The 21,261-nt window shown below is 38.0% G+C and overlaps 1 protein-coding gene across 3 annotated transcripts in view; it reads left to right on the top strand.

Annotated features, from left to right (window-relative positions):
- The window catches only part of LOC150090720 (uncharacterized), a 97,211-nt gene that overhangs the window by 50,914 nt on the left and 25,036 nt on the right, over positions 1–21,261 (top strand). For all 3 annotated transcript variants that reach the window (XM_090379669.1, XM_090379660.1, XM_090379678.1), the window contains exons 4-6: positions 2,740–2,875; positions 5,430–5,514; positions 15,078–15,179. In XM_090379669.1, coding sequence (XP_090235795.1) covers positions 2,740–2,875; positions 5,430–5,514; positions 15,078–15,179 — 323 coding nt within the window. The remainder of the gene's footprint in view (positions 1–2,739; positions 2,876–5,429; positions 5,515–15,077; positions 15,180–21,261) is intronic.

Here is a 21,261-nt window from a genome sequence, read left to right as displayed (position 1 = left end):
TAACTGAGATTCTGTCAGAAAACGTACATGGGGTTTGGCAGACTGCAAGTAGAAATGGACATCGTTGAGATTAGAATTGAGACCATGTATATTTGTGAAATGAATTAGGAAGTGTTTTGGGAGGTTTAGATCTTTTCGCAGATAATTTGTGGTGTATTCAATAGTAAGAAAAAGTGGGTGTGACATGCGGTATGAAGTAATGAAATTTTTGGATATGGTGTATACATGGTAAGAATCCTTGACGTAAGAATCCCAGATCCTTGACATAACGTGACCTCGACAATGCCCCCACCCCCCGCATACACACTACTCGGACTCCCTCCAGTCACTATCTGGCAGAGTAGAGATAGCAAGATTATACACTAGCTGATCCAGAAGCTTCCTAGAGAGAGTTACCAATAGGTTCGTTCCGGTGTACTAACTAGTGGCCAGACTGCGAACACTGTTTTAGAGCTGTTCCCTCGAAATGTAAGGAAGATTGGATCTTGCCATGATGTCCATCATAACCTCAAAAGTCACCAGTCACATTGCATGATGGAAGAGATGGGTAAGGGTTGACCGGAACTTAGCTCTGGAGACTAAACATGGGTTCACCACTTCAAGCCTCCACTAAGCAAAGTGGTGGTATTGAATCGGTTGATGAGAGTCATCTACCACCTAGTATTGCCTGATAACACAGAGGGGTGGCATTCCTCCATGTGGTGTGGGCACCACACCTCGACCCCTGCTTACATTGGTTCATATCTGGATGGTCACCCACATGTGCTTGTGCATGGAGGTTACACCCAGGATGACTAACAGTTCCACCATCGTGAAGGTGCAAGCAGAGGATTTGGCTGTCACGGACCATCCAGACTTCGCCGAAATTGGGTCTACTTGACTTGAATGTCACCCGACTATCAGTTCCATCGGCGTTTTAGATTCCCAGGTAGCCAGTACAGCTTGTCTGGCATATCTGAGAGAAAGTCTGTGACATCCTCAAGGATCAGAATGTCGTCGAATTCAGTATAAGAGTTCTAATTACTACTGATATATGAAATTTAGATTATGAATGATTTTTTGTTAGTGCTATGCTTAATAAGAAATGATTTCAACTAGTTCTCTTTACTGTAAATTTATAGTGTAACAATTTTGAAATATTCAGTGGATTTTTTACATGAAATTCCAAACAGTAAAAGCATTCAATTGAAAAAACTGTTGTTTCAGAAAAGCCACAATAAATATGAAAAAAAAGTTTCTTTCTTTCGCTCTCTCTCTCTCATTTTGTAAAATTCCTGAGTACAATAATGAACATTTATTCTGTGCATGCAAGTTTATTATTTATTGAGAAAATCACCCAAATTCTGTATCAAAGCAATTAGCTTACCTGATTTAGAATTTATTAACAGAACAACTTTCTGATGTGCAGTGTGAACAAGAGGAAGGATTCCATCAGTATTTAGCTTATTCAATCCATTCAAAGCCTTAAACACTTCAATCAGATCTCTATGAAGTGCTTTGCATTTGTCAATATTAAGCTTCAGTTGCCATTTTTCAGCCTATCTGCCTAATTTGACTAGATTTTGTTGCAATAGCATAACCTGATTATTGTGATTAACTACCTTGCCTTCATATCAACTGCAAACAGACATTTAGCCTGATATGCCTTCATCCATATCATTAATGAATATAGAAAACAACAATGTGCCCAACACTGAACTCTGGGGAACTCCACTAATAACATTAGTCCAAGAAAAGCAGTACCCATTGATAGCGACTCTGTCTTCTCCCACTCAACCATCCCTTTATCTATATCAGCAACTTGCCCTTAATAGTACATTACACTCTTCCTGTTCATTCAGAAATCTTTGTACTACACAAATAACCAAAAATTCAACAGCATTCTTCATACTTCTTAAATGCTGAAGTGAAGACTATTCTCCATTGAGAGTAAAACTCAGTCCTGTCATTTTTAACAGAACAATACTTTGACCTCTGTTTCCTTTCACGAGTACCATTCTCTGTAGATAAAAACAAATTTGTCTACTTGGAATAACATTAACGTGTACTCTTCTTGGCCTAAATGTATCACATGTAGCTTCAGTATCAGCTTCCTGTGCATACTGATACTCTGTTGCATTGCACCAGCATCATCCATGGATTAGATGTACATCAGCATAAGCCTAAAGTCAGTATACCTCCAGTGATCTGTTACCAATATTTTTCTCACAGTTATTAATCTAAATTCTGTCTTATAGAATGTGATTTTCATATCTAGAACTTATCTAATTTCTTTTTTTTTACCCTGTTTGGGATTGGGGAAGAGAGAATGAGATTATTCAGTGATTTCCTTCTCTTTGATTCATTCCACTTCCAGTGGCACGAGTGCTCAAATTTGTGTTTTTTAATTTTTATACAAATGCTTCCATTGCATTGTGTTTTTTTTTTTTTTTTTTTGTTAAACAGTATCAATAATACTTCTGTTTTCTTATAAACCCATTAGGTAGTGGTTCTACCAGCCATCCACTCACATCTCACTTCTCTACTCTTCGTTCACACTTCTGCTTGGAACAACTTTTCTTTATATATGTATGCTGAAAATTACAACCTACAGATATTGAAATTCAATCTTAACAAGTGTTTCCTGGTTTCCTAACTAAATCACAGGATACTGTAGGCTTAACAACCTTTATTTTGTAACTTCCGTAAAATAGCAAATTAAGAAAAACATAATGTAAGGTTTCTTTATTATTATTGTAGACAGGCTTCCATGTATCCAGAAGAAGAAAACACGTTACAGCTTGATGACTGTTTTGCCGTAGTAATTGGCCTTCAGAAGAGGATGCATACATGGTTTAAAGAGTTATGGAAGCTCAGACAAGGTCACCATGGTTTAGTAAGTCTCCCCTCTGCCTGTTGTTTTTTTTTTTTTTTTTTTGTGCTATTCTTGTTCATTGTACAGTGTGATTCAAAATTGTCGTCAGGGTTTCCGTGGCCTATAATATTCAATTTTTGTTTCCGATTTTCAAACCGGAAACAACAAATTAAAACTACTTACGGAATATGAAAGTGTAACTCAAAAAACTTTATTACCTATAGAATCAATACTGCAGAAGGCTAAACAACTTCAACATGTGTGCCTTTCGTGGCACGTAAAATGTCCAAGCGATATTCAATTTCCTTCCAAGTGTTCTCCAGCATTTGCAGTGTAACTGTTTCGATCGCAGCAACAATTGTGAGCTTCAATTCATCAAGGGAGGTCACAGGGTTCTTGTACACAATGTCCTTCATGTATCCCCACAGGAATCAAACAGCATGAGATCTGGTGAGCGTGGAGGCCATGAAATCAGTCCACCATGCACAGGAAAATGCACGTCAAGAAATTCTCAGACAATAAGAGCCCAATGTGGCGATGCACCATCTTGATGGAACACTACATTTGACTGATGATTTTCCAACTGGGGTAGCAGATACAGCTGTAGCATGTCCAGGTAGGTTACCACTGTCACTGTTTTTTCCACAAAGAAAAAGGGCCCCAAAACTTCTGAACATGACAAAGCACACCAGACATTGACCTTTGGACTATCTCTTTCGAATTCTCGAATGGCGTGAAGGTTTTCTGATCCCCATATTTTGCAGTTATGATGATTTACCCTCCCTTATAAGTAAAATGTTGCTTCATTACTAAATCTCCATCTCCGAAGGTAAATTTAATCAGCTTCGACGTTTGACAAATGTCTTGGGAAAATTGTAAATGGCGGGGTTTATCATTCGGCTTTAAAGCCTACACAATCTGCAGTTTGTAGGCATGGAGGTGAAGGCAGTTACGAACAACCCTCCAAACAGTCGTTTGTGATATACCTAACTGCAAAGAAGATTGTCTAGTTGATTTTTGTGGGCTTCGAGAAAACGCTTTATGAATTCGATCAACATCTTCCTGCGAAGTGCTCGGTCTTCCTCTCCTGTTCGGTGTGGAACACTACCGGTCTCTTGAAATTGCTTCTTTAACCAACATTGGATAGCATTATCTGAAGGTGGATCTTTTCCATACTGAGTTCTGTAACGACATTGCGTTGTGATAATGGACTTTGTTTTGAAAAACCAAAGTACTCTCATTGCCTTCTCTTGAGCAGTCGCCATTTTGAAGTAATACCATCAATATCTCCCAGGCATTAATGCAGCAAGTACAGCGTTGCCAAATAAAACTTTTTGAGTTACACTTTCGTGTTCCATAAGCAGTTTTATTTTGTTGTTTCCGATTTGAAAATTATAGGCCACGGAATAATTTAGAATCACTCTGTACTTTATTTTCATCCTTGATTTTCATTTTTTTTTAATGTATTGTGAATATCTTTATTATTATATAGATGTGCACAAACATGAATATTTTAAGAAAATAATTGTATTTCTCAAAATGTAAGTGCGCAGATAGTAATAGTATGAGCTTGTTTTCTTGCAAATGATGCAAGGAAGTAAGCTTATACAGCACCAGCAAAAAAAGTTTACCTTTGTCATGATGAATCACTTCATTCTTGTCTCTCCATAAATGTTAAGAGAGAGATGGGGAGGGAGAGACCATTACTTACCTACATTTCTGAAAAGTCATCATATATAGGATATTTATATATCATTTTCCTTTCATGTTTGTATATTTAAATTCTTCTACTTGTCCTCCTATGATACACAATTTGTGAATGAGATCTTAATAGAGTGGCTTTTTATTATTATAGTTGGCTCTGTGTGTTCATTCATTTTGTATTTATATGGCCACTACTTAGCTTTAAAAAAAATGAGATGTGGAATAGGAGATAACTTGAGTTAGGAATAGTGACATTTCATACAATGAATATCTGACACTTTGCTTTTGATTTTCTTTCCGACTACTGAAGTTGTACTGTCTACCTTCCAGTGACGCCTCCGTAGCCAGGTGGGAAGGAGCAGCAGTGCATAGCACATGCTTCTTGATTAGACCGGGGTTCGAGCCCATCACCACCAAATACGGAGGATGCGGAAAGGTCAGGGAATGACCACTGCATATTCCTGGAGCAATATGGCCTTAGTTGCTAATGCTCCTGAAAACCAAATAACAACAACAACTACCTTCCAGTATGTCACTAAGCACTGGAATGTATCAGGCAGTATATAGGCTCAGCTCATTAACTTGAGCTTTTTCTTAAGGAAATCATATAGCTTTCTCAAGTTATTTGAAAAAAACAACAAAAAAAACCTGATGCTTTTGTTTGATTTTAAGATAATATGGTAATGAATCTATTCTTGTCAAAAATGATTAATTGTAAAATTCTGGGAGCATAAACAGAATATTTTTGTGATTTTGTTTATTTTTATTCTTAATAGCACCTGTATAATTATGAAATGGCATTATTGATTGCTTTTTAAATTTTATTGTATTCAGTATTAAATGAACTATTGATTTTCTTTTTAAACTGTAGTTTACCACAGTTGTATGTGCAGTGCTGAGCTTGTTAGCTTTTATTGGTCATTGTATTCCAGATGCAGTATTAATTTATGCCTTCAGTAAGTATTTTTTTTTTATTAATTTTTCTGTGTGGAAAGTTTTTATTTCCATATAAAAAATAATCTGTCCCACTCTGATTCTTTCTTCAAGTTTGCAAATATAAAAAGAGGGAAGCAGTAAGATTAAAGAAATTTTTATACTCTACTACCTTTAAATCCCATTGCTTAAGATACAAGACCATTGCAAAAATGTAGTAGCTCTGGGGTAGCACACGTGATCACAGGTATACATGTTGCCTAGCTGAATCCATATACCACCATAAAAATTCACAGTTGATTCTAGTTTGATTTATACACTGTGCTGCCACTTTATTAGGTACACCCCTGCTGTGCACACAAATGGTTTGTCCCACAATGTTGCAAATCACATGACCACAGTTGTGGATATAAATGCAGCAGAACAATCTTTCTAGTATCAGTTAAGCGTACAAACCGTAACAAGAATGGGGAAAAGGAGTGATCTAACGGACTTCGAATGTGGCATGGTAGTAGGTGCAAGACGTGCTGGGCAAAGCATCTCTGAAATGGCAGTTCTCTTGAACTTTTCACGCACCAGTTTCAAGGGTGTATCGAGAATGGTGTAACGAACAGAAAACATCCTCTCAACAGCACTCCTGTGAAAAAAAATCACTTGTTGATGAGAGAGGTCAGAGGAGGATGGCTAGAATTGTGCAAGCAAACAGACGGACCAAAATGTTGCACATCATGTGAGAATACAACCTTGGTGAGTGGAACAAAATATCACAACACAGCGCTAGTCTCACTTTGTCGCGAATGGGCTACAACTGCCGAAGACCACATTGTGTACCTTTGTTATCATTGAAGAACAAGAGAGCATGCCTCCTGTGGGCACAGCAACACCATCACTGGACCATTGAGGATTGGAAAACAGTTACTTGGTCTGACGAGTCGAAGTTCCTGGTGCATCATGTCGATGGAAGGCTCAGAATTTGGCGAAAACAACATGAATCCATGGACCCGTCATGTCTGATGATGACTGAACAAGGTGGTGGGGGCAGTGTTATGGTGTGGGGAATGTTTTCTTGGCACACGTTGGGTCCATTGATACCCATAGATCCATGTCTGAATGCCACATCGTACCTAAACATCTTTGCTGACCAAGTGCATCCGTTCATGTTGACAGTTTATCCTCTACTAGGTAGGTGTACCTAATAAAGTGACAGCACAGTGTAGATATTATTGTTTATTGTTGGAGCATTTCTTGGTGCAGTGAGTATGGCCATACTATAAGCTTTGCTTATAGTATGGCCATACTCACTGCACCAAGAAATGCTCCAACTAGTCTTCTAGTTTATCAATAGTTATGTTTCTTCTAGTTTTCTGGTAGGTTTAGTGTTCTTCCAATTTTTGTTCAAGTTTGTATTATTTTTCAAATATGCAAATATGTTTTTTTTTTCAATTACATAGCTACTGAATTTAATAGTGTGCCCTTAAAAGCCAACTTTCAGTCACTATTCATGTTCAGTTTCATTTCATAGCGGCACTTGATGTTGTATATAGATTTTTAGTCATTTATCTGGGAATAATTCTTCATTTTAATATGTGGATAAAGTGTTATTCATTTTTCATTTAAAGTATTTTTCACCATGTAGTATCTTATCATTCATTCATTCATTGTTTTTAACAGTGCTTTTCATGGCTGTGAAAGAGATGTAAACTTAGCTTGTCACAGTCAAGATTTAATCCAAGAAAGTTGCTTAGGTTACCTCACATACAAAAATATCAGATGAGAAAAGCAAGTACAGTAGTATATTCAAGATTTATGTTCCTCTGTATTTTGAATTCAGAAAAAGGAAGTAGGTTTACGTTTTGCAGTTTTTGCCGATGTGACATTAAATATCACATTGTGGGGAGAGTAATATCACTCACCATATTAACTATTTATATAGTTTTCCTATACACATTCATAACATCAAGTGCCAAGAAGAAAGAAAGTTTTTTGTCTACTTTTGTTTTCTGAACTTATATCATAAGCTATGACAGGTACAGTTACATATCTGATTTTTAATAAAGATTTAACTTTTATATCTAATTTCAATGTTTGTGGGTTTTTTTTTTTTTTTTGTAAGTAGCCAATTATCAGGTGGCATATTCTGTATTGTATAATGTAGTTGTGTTTGTTGTTAAAAGAAAATTACAATAGTTTGGCTTTGTTAAATAATGTGACTTTCTTGTGTTATCTTATTTAATTTATATTATTATTTAATTTTTTTTCAACTACTTTTATTTTTAATATTTATTTTCTTTCCAAGTTAATATAATTTCCTATATGGTTTTTTTTATATTATTAAAGCTATTGTACTTATCCTGAATTATATTTCCGGCAAGGCAATGTCTCTGCCACTTGTTAACCCCTGGCATGGTGCCGTGAAGGGTTTTGTAAAGTCATGGTACCTGCATGTACCTGTGCACCTTTCAATAAAGATCATATTTATTTACATTATAATTGGTAATCGAATCATGTAAGTTGGCATGATGCACCATAGTCAACTTCAATCGAGTCATGAATCATAAATTTAGAGTTTGTATAGCCAATGCTTTGTAATTGAACTGGGGAGAGAAAATATAATTTGATATATTTTAAACTATTTTTTAAAATACTTTAAAATATCATGGTGACATGCACAATTTACCTGCTGCAGCATGTGAGATACGTTAATTAGTTATTATTAATTTTGGAAGTAAAGTCTGGAATACTGTTCGGACAGTATTCCAGACTTTACATCCAAGGTGATGATTCAACCATGAGCGCCTTTATCCCATGCTATACAAACCTATCACAACAGGTTTGTAGAATCTTAAAATCACATGGGATATAATGCGTACAACTCCCATTCAGAAAATTACGATCCCTCATCTCTAAGGTAAAAACACCTGTCCCCACCCTACTACAAAGCAGATTGGTCTACCGCATCTCTTGCCATGACTGCACTAGCTGTTACATTCTAAGCTGCTTCATTATCTAAGAGATGCTTTGCACATGTGATAGCAGTTCTACTGGGATGGAGGTAAAAAGTGAAACTACATCAAATTATGCCATAACTTGATCTTGTGAGATGGATATGGGACAGATCCTTTCTATGAACTCACTACTGTTGGAGATGGTGTTGGTGGTCTTGCCTTTCTATGAACTACTTAGATAATGTTGAACAACTCTTAGATAATGTTCAATAGGCAGCCAGAGAAAGTAATACTTTTGATCTGGTTATCAGCAGTGATCATTCGTGTATTAAGAATTTGCAGATAAAGAACCACTAGGTGGCAGTGATCACAGTGTACTGATGTGGGATTTACTTAAAGATTAAATTACCATCAGGAGTAAAGGAAAGGGTTTTTGCTTCCGTAAAGGTGAGTACAGTGGTCTCCGACAGTTTTTAAATTCTGTACAGTGGGATCAACTGACGATGTTACCAACAGTAAATTCTAAGTGGGAAGCATACAAGGAATTAATCGTGGAAACTACTAAAAGTTTCATCCCTATTAAGAAATATTGTTCAAGGTTTAGGCCTAAATGATTATCTAATGAAATAATGAGACTCGTAACAGAGAAGAAAAATGCATGGGATGCATATAAATTATCAAGCGACTCAGAAGCCTATGGCAGATATAAGCTAGTCTGTAATCAGGTCACAAAGGAGGTTAGGCAGGCGAAGGCAGATTACGAGAAATCCTTGGCAAAAGCTACTAAGAAAAACAGCAAGGATTTCTTTACTTATACAAACTCTAAAAGGAAGGGGATGAATCTGATTGGTCCACTTGACATCGATGGTTCGACTGTTGATGATCCTGCTCAGATAGCAAACAAACTGAATGAGTATTTTGCATCTACATTCACACATGGGGAATTATTAAGGTTTGAAAATGGCAGAAGGTTATCAAATTGTAGCAGGATACTTAATGATTTTGTAATAACTGAGAGCAAAGTGAAGGAGAAATTGTTGAAGTTAAACATAAGGAAAGCACCTGGGGTGGATGGGATCCTTCCAGTTATATTAAAGGAGGTGGCAAAGCAACTAAGCAAACCCTTAGCCATAATTATGAGAGCATCCTTGGCTCAGGGGAGGTTCCCACCGACTGGAGATGTGCAAATGCATCCCCAATTCACAAAGGTGGATCGAAAGGTGACACGAGTAATTACAGACCAGTTAGTTTAACTTCTGTTCTGGGTAAAATAATGGAGTCACTGGTTAAAGATGCATTGCAGGATCATCTAGACAAGACTGCAGCAATAATTCAGGCACAGCATGGGTTTGTTAAGGGAAAGTCTTGTCTGACAAATTTTATTGGATATTATGATGTGGTTACAAAGGAACTGGATGCAAAAAATAATTTTGATATCATATACTTGGATTTCAGGAAAGCTTTTTACACTGTTGTGTATGGAAGACTACTGTACAAATTGGAGCAGAATGGTATTAAGGATAAGTTGCTACAATGGATAAAAGGATGGTTGAGTGGGAGAAGACAGAGGGTGGTAATCGATGGGCACTGCTCTTCATGGACTAATGTTATTAGTGGAGTCCCACAGGATTTGGTGTTGGGTCCACTGTTGTTTTGTATATTTATCAATGATATTGATGAAGGTATATCAGGCTTAGTGTCGAAGTTTGCAAATGATACAAAGGTTGGCAGGGTTGTTAATGACAGTAATAGCAGTGTGCTACTGCAACAGGATCTAGAAAATTTGGGAAGATGGGCTGAGAAGTGGCAACTGAAGTTTAACATTGACAAAAGTAAAGTACTGCATATAAATAAATAAATAAATCTTTATTGCGAAGTAGAATTACAGCACAATATCCCATCACGGCGACGAGCGCCAGGGGTTTACATATGGATAACATAAGTACAAATTCAAATGGCTACAAAATATAGCAAACACATACAAAAGGCTACAAAATACAGATTACAAATGCAAAAAGAAATACAAATACATCATAAAAACAAGGAGCTGAACACAAGTAAAGAAAAACAAATACAACTTGGCAGTGATTCAGGTTTCAAGAGCTTTGATAAAGTTGTGTCTGTCCTTCTTTTTACTTATTATGGTGTCGATGTCGGCGTCCACATGGTTGAGGGCAGCGAGCATCTGCTTGGGCAGAAATCTTTCGGTGAGTACAAGCCTGTTGTGGTGAGCCACAAGTGCTGGTACCGACCTTAGGCTTGGCTGTGGAATCCTCCAAGAGCAAGCATTCCAAATATTTGGAGATGATATTTGGCCTGAGATGAGTTTGGCTGTGAAGACCAGCCTCTTTTCAACGATCAGGAACTTCAACCTCGGGATGTCGAGTGCTTGTGCCATCCTGGTGGTAGCAGGAGGTAGCCGAAGCTTGTTATTGGCCCATTTCAGTAGCCAGTACTCAGCAGTGTACACCCGCTTAAGGTTTGTATGTGCAGCAGAGGCCCATATTTCTGCACCATAGAGAATGGCAGGGTAGACGGTGGAGGTGATGAACCTTTTAACAGTGGCAGGACGTCGGACGTGTAGCAGCTGCTGCTTTGAGATCCACCGTAGACGAGAAAATTTGGTACTGAGTTTGTCGATCTGGTTGACAAAGGACATCTTTTGGTCGAACAGAACGCCAAGGTCTGTGTGCGAGGGTATGTTTGGTATTCGTACCCCTGCGAGTGAAACGTTGAGTACTGTCGGCATGGATTTAAGGGAGAATATAACCTGAGCAGACTTCAGAGGGTTGATTTTTAGATTGAAGTTTGCCAGGTACAATTCTAGATCCTTAAGTTGGGAATTGATCCTGTTGCTGAGCTGGGCGGGGTTGTCGCCAGGGTTAATTGGAGTCAGCAGTTTGAAGTCATCGGCATAGCATAGGAGACCATTCATTGAGGCAATAATGGGCACGATGATGGCTGTGAACAGGACACCAGACAGGACACCCCCCTGCGGTACTCCAGCAGTAATATGGGTAGAAGTAACCCCAGAGGAATGTACCAACTGTGTGGTACTACACTTAAGGTGGTAGAAAATGAAAAAGACCTGGGAGTAATTGTGCAGTCAGATATGAAGTTTTCTGAACAATGCAGACAGGCTGCCAAGGCAGGTCATGAGGTTTTGTCAATGATATACAGTAATACCCCGAAGTTACGCGATAGGTGGGTCCGACGAAAATCGCGTAAGTCGAATTCGCGTAAGTCGGGGTACAACTTTGCATATAAATACATATAAATTTTGCTTAATTGGGACCAAGGACTAACAAAAACACTAGTTTAGAAGAAAAATATTAATAAAATTGCAGTTCTTTATACATATTAATACAAAATATGTATTAAAAAACAAATGACTTACGTTAAAAAGTTATTTCGATGTCGATGGCTTCATAAAATCTAACAAATTCGTCTGACGACACAGCGCGTTCTTTTTTTCACGCAGAATTTCTTCGTAGCAAGCTAATAATTTTTTTATTCCTTGCTTTGTAGCTATAACGCGTTCTTCGTTGGAGTCTATGTTTTCTAAAATTTTTAAGCCCTTTTCAATTTTCAACCTGTCAAGTTTGCAATTGTCATGTGCTTTTCGCCGTTGCTTCATTTAGGCCTGCAGCACGTGCAATATCACATGGTCTTTCATTTCGCTCAAAGCGTTTCACAATTTCATATTTTTTCTCCATCGACAGAGGCGGAGTGGCAATAAGCCTTACCGGGGAAACCCCGGTGGGCCAGTGTGATTTTGGCCATAAACCATAGTATGAGGCCACTATAAATTTTCCCGGGAAAGAATTTTTGACCCAGTCCGCCTCTGTTTATCGATAATTGCTTTTCTTTTTCTCTCTGAATCTGCAGTGTCTTCACCAGGACGCTTCCTTTTCATTTTTAGGGAATAAAGCACAATTACAAAACGAGGAGGCACGCTTGATACGCATAAACAAAGCTGCGCGCATGTAGCAACTGAATAAACAACACCATAAAGGCAGAGATACACTATTAACACCTCACATTTCTAGGGGTTACTACCATAAAACAATAAAAATCCAGTTGCGTTTCTGCTAGTGGAATCTGTTATAAACTGGTAGTAAACTCGATCTAATTGCATTTGCGATTATACCGATAGCTGGAATTGTGTTGGTTTTTACGTTATATTATGGTGAAATGTGTTTCCCCTTCACTGATATAAAAAACATAAAAGCAGCAAAGTTGAATTTTGTTCATATTTCGCTCTAATTCTCCGCCGTCGCACCGTATATCGATAACATATGAAAAACGACCTTGAAGATAGTGGGCGGCAGCGTTGCCAAACGAAAAAATCAGGAACCGCGTAACTCCGAGTTCGCATAAGTCGGGGTAGCGTAAGTCGGGGTATTACTGTATAGGAATTTTGCTAGCAGGGAGAAGGAGGTGATTGTCCCTCTGTATAAGACAATGGTCAGGCCATGCCATGAGTTCTGCATACAGGTCTGGAGGCCTCATTTTAGGAACGATGTTGATTTGCTTGAGCGTGTACAGAGAAGAGCAACAAGATTGGTGAGGGGAATGAAGGGATCCTCTTACCAAGAGAGGCTTAAGTTCTGCAAATTGCAGTGACTGGAGACTAGGCACCTGCGGTACTCCAGCAGTAATATGGGTAGAAGTAACCCCAGAGGAATGTACCAACTGTGTGGTACTACACTTAAGGTGGTAGAAAATGAAAAAGACCTGGGAGTAATTGTGCAGTCAGATATGAAGTTTTCTGAACAATGCAGACAGGCTGCCAAGGCAGGTCATGAGGTTTTGTCAATGATATATAGGAATTTTGCTAGCAGGGAGAAGGAGGTGATTGTCCCTCTGTATAAGACAATGGTCAGGCCATGCCATGAGTTCTGCGTACAGGTCTGGAGGCCTCATTTTAGGAACGATGTTGATTTGCTTGAGCGTGTACAGAGAAGAGCAACAAGATTGGTGAGGGGAATGAAGGGATCCTCTTACCAAGAGAGGCTTAAGTTCTGCAAATTGCAGTGACTGGAGACTAGGCACCTGCGCGGTGATCTGATTGAGGTGTATAAGGCCTTGAATAGGTTCAGCACGCTGAATTCTGATGGTATCCTTCCACTTGTTCAGATTACAAACTTAAGGGGGCATAAATTCAAATTAAGAAAGGACAGATGTAGAATAGATGTGCGGAAATTTGCCTTTAGCCAGCGGGTGGTTAATTGCTGGAACAAACTTCCGTCTGTCATTGTGGAAGTTGACAGGTTGAATAAATTTAAGGAGGAACTGGACAGGCATTTGGAGGGAATGGTGGGATTTTTTTTTTTTTTTTTTTTTGCTGATGCTGCATAAGCTCATGCATTTGCTTTCTTGCATCACATGCCACCACCGCTACTACATCGGGGAAACTTGGAGACGGCTCAAAAAACGCCTTTCCGAACACAAAAGAGCAATCCGCTTAGCGGATGTGGAGCACTCAGCTATTGCCGAACACGTTTGGGCCACCCACCATAACATTGACCCCCACCGTGATGTCGTGATTGTGGATAAGTCCTGCCATTATCGGCAACGCGCCTGGTTGGAGTCGTTAAACATCAAATGCTCCAATACCTCGGTGAACAGGAACAATGGTTGTCAAGTCCACTCTATCACCAAAACAGCAATCCTGTCCATTGACAAACGCTGGCCACGTCTACATACATCACAGCTACAGGCTTCAACATCCAACAATTAATCACGCACTTCACGTACCCAGGGGCTCACATCTGGTGAGTATGGGCTTGGCACACCCAGGGTCCTGAGCTGGATATCACCATTCTTCTGTTTCTTGGTGATTCCCTTCTACGTCTCTCTCTCTCGGTAACTTGGAAATTTTTTTTTTTTGGCTGGTGCAGCATAAGCCTCAGGCTTCCTTGCACTATATGGCTAGTAATAATAATAATAAAAGATTGGCAGTACACGCCCTTATACTCCATTCTAACTGTCAGTTTAACTGAAGAAGGTTGACTAAACAACTGAAAGCTTTTATTTGTATGTATCTAATCTAATATATGTATATTTCCTATTATTAAACTTGTCACAATCTATATTTTTGTATCCGTTTCGCTCTGAGCAACTGTAATTTAATAATAATAATGAATCCAGAGCGCACAGGTCTCTTTAATCATATTGAAACAGTACTCCCACTTTCTAGAATATTCTGCAATTATCTACAATATTCTGTCACAATTAGGAATCTTCCACACCTTTCTGGAATATTCTCAAATATTCTAGAAATTTCGTAAATATTTCTTAAATATTTAAGAATTTTCTAGAATTTCTTTCTTTTCAGTTTTTTTTTACTTTTTTATTAAAATAGAAAATTTTAATAAAAAACTATTTTAGTAAAAATTAGTGAACAAGTTGGTCCTATTTTAATAAAAACTTTGAAACGCAATTCCAAACTTTTAGATGGGAGTGTACATACACACACACAGTTATTAATGAATTATATCATACCATGAACCAATAAAAATTTATTGTAAAAAAATTGTTTTGTTTTTCTAAAAAAATAAAAGATTTCAAATCTCATTGAATGAAGTTTTCAATATTTGATATAACCTTTTTAAAATTATTTTTTGATTTTATTATAGTTATCGTGGCTTTCTTAGGCCCTGGAATTATGATATATGTAATTCCTCCTTCTTTTTATCTTTTTCTTGATGAATACTTTGGAATTCAACTGACAAAGCACAGTAAGTATATGACTCATATACATGTTTATTTCTTTTTATATACATACACTACTTATCTGTATAGTGAGTAATAAATTTTAAATCTCTGAATGCTGATCATTATTGAAACTTTTCCCTGTTAAAGTTTGATAAATTTCTTTTGTTACTGAGGTAGTTAATCTTAGACTAATTCAATGCCATAGTCATTGTATTCTACATACAGAAAACCAATGGTTTTTCATCTGAAAAAATAGGCAAGCAAAGTTGGGATTTCCATTTAAGGCACAAGTTTTTTATTTAGTTTTAAAAAAATAATAATTATAATCTCTACAGTGTGAATAAGCACAAAGCACAACATGCCTGATGCATCAAATTAGACCTAAATGGATCAGATGAACTATTGAGACATGTGGCAGAGAAGAAAAATGCATGAGATACATATAAATTATCTGCTGATACAGAAGCCTATGATAGATATAAACTAGTCTGCAATCAAGTCACAAAGAAGGTTAGGCAAGTCAAGGCAGATTACGAGGTCTCTAGCAAGGAATGCCAAGAAAAACAGTAAAGACTTCTTTACTCATATTAACAGTAGAACAAAGGGGTTAAATCATATTGGTCCACTTGATGTTGATGGTTTAACTGCTGATGATCCTGCTCATTTTGCTGACAGGCTGAATAGGTATTTTGCATCTACATTCACACATCAGGAATTTTTAGGGGGGGGGGGGAGAGATGCCAGAAGTTTATCAAACTCTAAAAGGGAGTTGAATGGTTTCTTGATAACTGAGACTAAAGTGAAAGAGAAATTGTTGAAGTTAAACATAAAAAAGGCACCTGGAGTAGATGGAATTTATCCAATTTTATTAAGGGAGGCAACAAATGAGGTAAGCAAAACCTTAGCTATAATTATGAGAACATATTTGGATTCAGGGGAGGTTCCTGTGGACTGGAGATGTATGAATGTATCACTAATTCCCAAAGAGGGGATCGAATGGTAACATAAGTAATTACAGACCTGTCAGCTTAACTTCTGTTCTGGAGAAAATAATAGAGTTACAGGTTAAAGAAGTAATATAGGGCCATCTAGATGGGAGTGCAGTTATATTTCAGTCATAGCATTGGTTTGTTAAAGGACGATCTCTGACCAGTTTGATTGGAAACTGTGATGCAATGACAAAAGAACTGGATGTTACTGCTGTGGATAAAGGGATGGTTGAGTGTGAGAAGGCAGAGAGTAGTTATCAATGGACACTGCTCTTCATGGACTAATGTTATTAGGGAGTCCCACAGGGTTCAGTGCTGCTCTGATTCTTGTTTTCTGTATTTATTAATGATTTGATGAGGGTATATATCAGGCTTAATGTCTAAATTTACAGATGATACAGAGGTTAGCAGGGTGGTTAATGACAATAATGAAGGTATTCTGCTGCAACAAGATCTAGAAAAATTAGGCAGATGAGCTGAGAAATGGCAATTGAAGTTGAACATTGACAAATGCAAGGTACTGCTTATGGGTAGCAGTAATTGCAGAGTAACATGTCAGCTGTGTGGGACTACACTTACGTAGTGGAAAATAAAAAGGAACTGGTGTAACTGTGCAGTCTGATATGAAGTTCTCTGATCAGTGCAGACAGGCTGCCATTAGAGTTCATTGAGTTTTGTCAATGATATACAGGAATTTTGCTAGCAGGGATAAGGAGGTAATTATTCCATTGTATAAGGTAATGTTCAGGCCATATCTTGAGTACTACATACATGTCTGGAGGCCTCATTTTAGGAAGGATGTGGATGGGTACAGAGAAGGGCAATGAGATTGCGGAGGGGAACAAAGAGGTGCTCTTACAAAGAAAGGTTTCATTTCTGCAAATTACAACATCCGGAGACTAAGCACCTATGAGGTGATGTGATTGAGGTGTTTAAGGTTTTAAATGGCTTGAGCAAACTCAGTGCTGGTGGGATTCTTCCTCTTGCTCAGACTATGCACACGAGAAGACAAATTCAAATTGAGGAAGAATGGTTGCAGAATAGATGTGTGGAAGTTTTTCTTCAGCCAACAGGTGGTTGATTGCTGCAACAAGCTTCCATCCATTGTTGCGGAAGTGAATAGTTTGAATAAATTCAAGGAAGAACTGGACAAACTATTGGAAGGGATGGATATGTGAAATGGATTTTTTTTTTTTTTTTTTGCTGATTCTGTATTTTTTGCTGTAGCTTGCTTTCTTAGATCATTTCCCACTATCAATACTAATACTGAATGGGTTTTAGTTGCCCTTGTGTCCATCTAACTAAATATTTTAAACACTATCAAATTCTGGAATGTAATTTGAGTTTAAGACATAAACTTATTTTTGTTGCAGTTTACATACATTATGTTCTTAATGAATTATGGGTTGGATCATTGAATGTTCTCCTTTTTTGGATTATGCTATTTAACTATTAGCATTCTTCTCTGAGTTTCAGATTCCATTTAACCTTTTAAATACAAGATTAGATCAAAAAGTTCAGTGAATGTTGCAAAAAATTAATTTTATTCTGTGAGAACTATATAATTGTTAATATTCTTCAGTATAATTTCCTTCTGCAACCACACACTTGTTTCTTTGTGCCTGCCACTAATTGAAATATTTTCAGAAGTCTTTGCTTGTGAATGCTTAGGTAGTCCATGGTGTTTGATTAGATTTGTTTGACTCAAATCGTTTTCCTTTTGTCATCATCATCATCATTCAGCTATTCCACGGGTCAACGTATGAAGTCCCTCCTCCATGTCCTGTCCTTGTACTTCTCTCTGTTGTTGATTTCACTCTGGTTTCCTCCTCTCTTAATGACATCGGTCTTTATCATGCCCTGCCACCTCATTCTTGGTCTTCCCCTTAGTCTTTTGTCCCTTAATTGTAAATCAAACATTCTTCTTGGCAAATGCCTCTTGTTCATCCTCTTGACATGTCAAAACCATTTCAAACGGGACCTTTCAATCCTATTCTGGAGTTTTTCAACCTGAATTCTCTTCCTAATCACATCATTTCTGATTTTGTCTCGCATCTTGTCTTTCTGGCTATGCTCCTCACAAATCTCATTTCTGCCCCCTGAATTCTGCTTTCATCTTTTTTCCTCATAGTCCAAGTTTCAGATGTATCAGTCAGAATTGGTACATAATAGGCCTGATATATAGCCTTCTTACACTTCGGTGGTATGTTCCTGTTCCAGATCAGATCTCTTGTCTGCCTATAGAAATTCCCGCTGGTTTGTATCCTTCTACTTATTTCTTCGTCTATCACTCCAGTCTTTGTAATGGTGCTTCCTAGATATTTGAAGTTGTTAACCATTTTTAGCTCTTTCCCTACCATTGTAATGTATCCGTCAGGCACACCACTCCTCTTTAGAACCATTACTTCACTCTTCTGACTGAAAACCAGTCCAAATTCATTGACCATACTAGCCCATATATCAACTTGCCGTTGCACTTGTTTCCTGCTCTCTCCCCATATGCAGAGGTCATCTGCAAAGAGCATGACTTTCATCTAGTCCTGTCCAAGTTGTTCCACCACTCTACATTGCACATCATTCATGACAGCTAGGGCGCCTCCATAGCCGGGTGGGAAGGAGCAGTAGTGCATAGCACACGCTTCTTGATTTGACCGGGGTTCGAGCCCGTCACCACCAAATACAGAGGATGTGGAAAGGTCAGGGAATGACCACCGCATATCCCGGAGCAATATGGCCTTAGTTGCTAATGCTCCTAAAAACCAAATAACAAACAAACAAACAAACATGACAGCTATGAACAGTAGTGGTGACAGGATGCCTCCTTGCCTCAAACCTGATGTTATTTCGAAGCTCTTCGTCAACCTCATCATTGTTCTTACTTTACTCACTGTATTGGTGTACATATTCTCAATTTTCTCCACAAGATATTCCTCTATCCCCAAGTTTCTCTAAACCTCCCACACTTTTTCTCTCATTATGGCATCAAATGCTTTCTTTGTGTCCAAAAATGCCATCCATAATTCTTTATTGTGTTCATAACACTTTTCCATCAGTTGCCTGATGCCGAAAATTAGATCCACCGTCGATCTTCCAGGCCTAAAGCCATACTGTTCCTCGGCCGTCCTATTTTCAATCATTCCTCTTATCTTCCACTCTAACACTCTTTCATACAGCGTACTCACATGTGATGTCAGTATGATGCTTCTATAATTGGAACACTTTTCCTGTTCCCCTTCTTGAACAATGGGATGATTAAACCTTCTTTTTAGTCTCCTTCAGCACCGGTCTCTCATCCCAGATCTTAGGAACAGTCTGTATGTCTGCCCTATCTGTGCCTCACCTGTAGCCTTCAGCATCTCATCTATACCAGCAGACTTATCTGTCTTGATGTATTTCCATGCCTGCACTACATCATTCTGCATAAAGTCTGTCTGGTCTCTCTCCGTATCTTCTCTTTCATCCCCTCTTTTATGATCAACCTGCCTTTGTCCCTTTTGCTGGCTGTCCTGCACATTTTCCTCTTGTGTCCTGTCTTAATTTTATGAATAACCAAAAGTCACATCATTCGAAATCAGGTGGATGCGGTGTGTGGGGCTTCGTGGGACTGTTTTTGCTGGTCAGAAATCACTAGATAAGTGGTGTGCAACACTGCATTTTTGCAGTGAAGGAGCCAACCATTACACATTTTTAGTCATTTAGGGCGGAGGATTTTTTTTTTTTTTGAGATGCTTGCATTTCTTAACAATTTTAAAAGTTCTTAATAATATTCTGTGTTAACAGTGACACTACATAGAACAAATTCTAATAAACCATCTCTTCATTATCAAAAATTCACTCAACATGACCTTCATATGTGATTTTGACTGCTATGCCTTTTTTGGCATTGGTGACTATGTTGTTTTCCATTGAGAGTTTTGAACCTTGGACTCTGGTCATATCCATACATCCAAGACTCTTTGTCCATTATAATTTTTGTTAAAAATGCTGGATCTTGACACAGCTTGCTTGAACAATTCAGATGAAATGAAGACTCTGCTTTTTGACCTTGAGTGAGAATGCTTGGAACAAACTTGGCTTACGCCTACCTCATTCCAAGATCCTCGGTCAGAATTTAGCTGAAAAAAGTGGTCTCCTTAGCAATTTCTTGAATAGTCAGTTATCGATCTGGTCGAATGATGGCAACTCTACTCCCTGTGATTATTAGTGAGGATGCGAGTCACATACTTGGCTAAAATGTGTTGCATTCTTAAATCTTGTGTTAAAATTGATTAGCATATCCATAAGAAATACCAATTTCACTATCAGTTTCGTGAATAGTTAAATGTCTGTCACTCCTGATAAAATCACAAATATGAGCAATCGAATCATTGGTTTTTGAAGTTGAAAGGTGGCTAGAACAAAGACCATCTTTGAGGGACAAGCAGCCCTCTTTAGTATCTTTTCTGCCTTTACTCATTGAAGCATAAAATGACAATAGGAGTGGTGTGCTGCAATTCATATCTTAGTTCAAAATGCACCCAAGTATTGGCGCCTCCGTAGCCAGGTTGGAAGGAGCAGCAGTGCGCAGCACATGCTTCTTGATTAGACCGGGGTTCGAGCCCGTTACCACCAAATACGGAGGATGCGGAAAGGTCAGGGACTGACCACCGCATATCCCGGAGCAATATGGCCTTAGTTGCTAATGCTCCTAAAAACCAAAACAACAACAACAACAGCACCCAAGTAGTGTTCCGTAAAACATATGATTGATCATTCTTAAGTAGTGAGCCAACAAGTGCCATAAACCTAAAAGCACATGAAATTAACAATTACTCAGGATTGGCACAATGATTGAATGTTTTGCAGTAATGCTTGGCTTTTGTTTATAGAAATGGCACACAGTTTTATTTGATTTTTGCTTCTGTTGATGTTAGTTTATGTATATGAATAAACTTTTATAAAATTTTAAGATTTTTTTTTCCCAATTTACAGCTCAACAAAAAAGTAAGCGTTCACTTTTAGCAATGAATTCCAAACTTTTAATTTGCAACTATTATGTGCAAATTTTCAGAATGTTGGAATATAGATTTTTTTTCAACATTTCAAAAATTATGGCAAATTGAATAGGTTCTCTCAC

The sequence above is a fragment of the Mastigoproctus giganteus genome, chromosome 1 (assembly GCF_048544385.1).
Source record: "Mastigoproctus giganteus isolate SK-2022 chromosome 1, ASM4854438v1, whole genome shotgun sequence".
NCBI classification, from domain to species: Eukaryota; Metazoa; Arthropoda; class Arachnida; order Uropygi; family Thelyphonidae; genus Mastigoproctus; species Mastigoproctus giganteus.
Note: the sequence above shows the minus strand (reverse complement) of the source record. Positions and strands in the feature narration are given on the sequence as shown.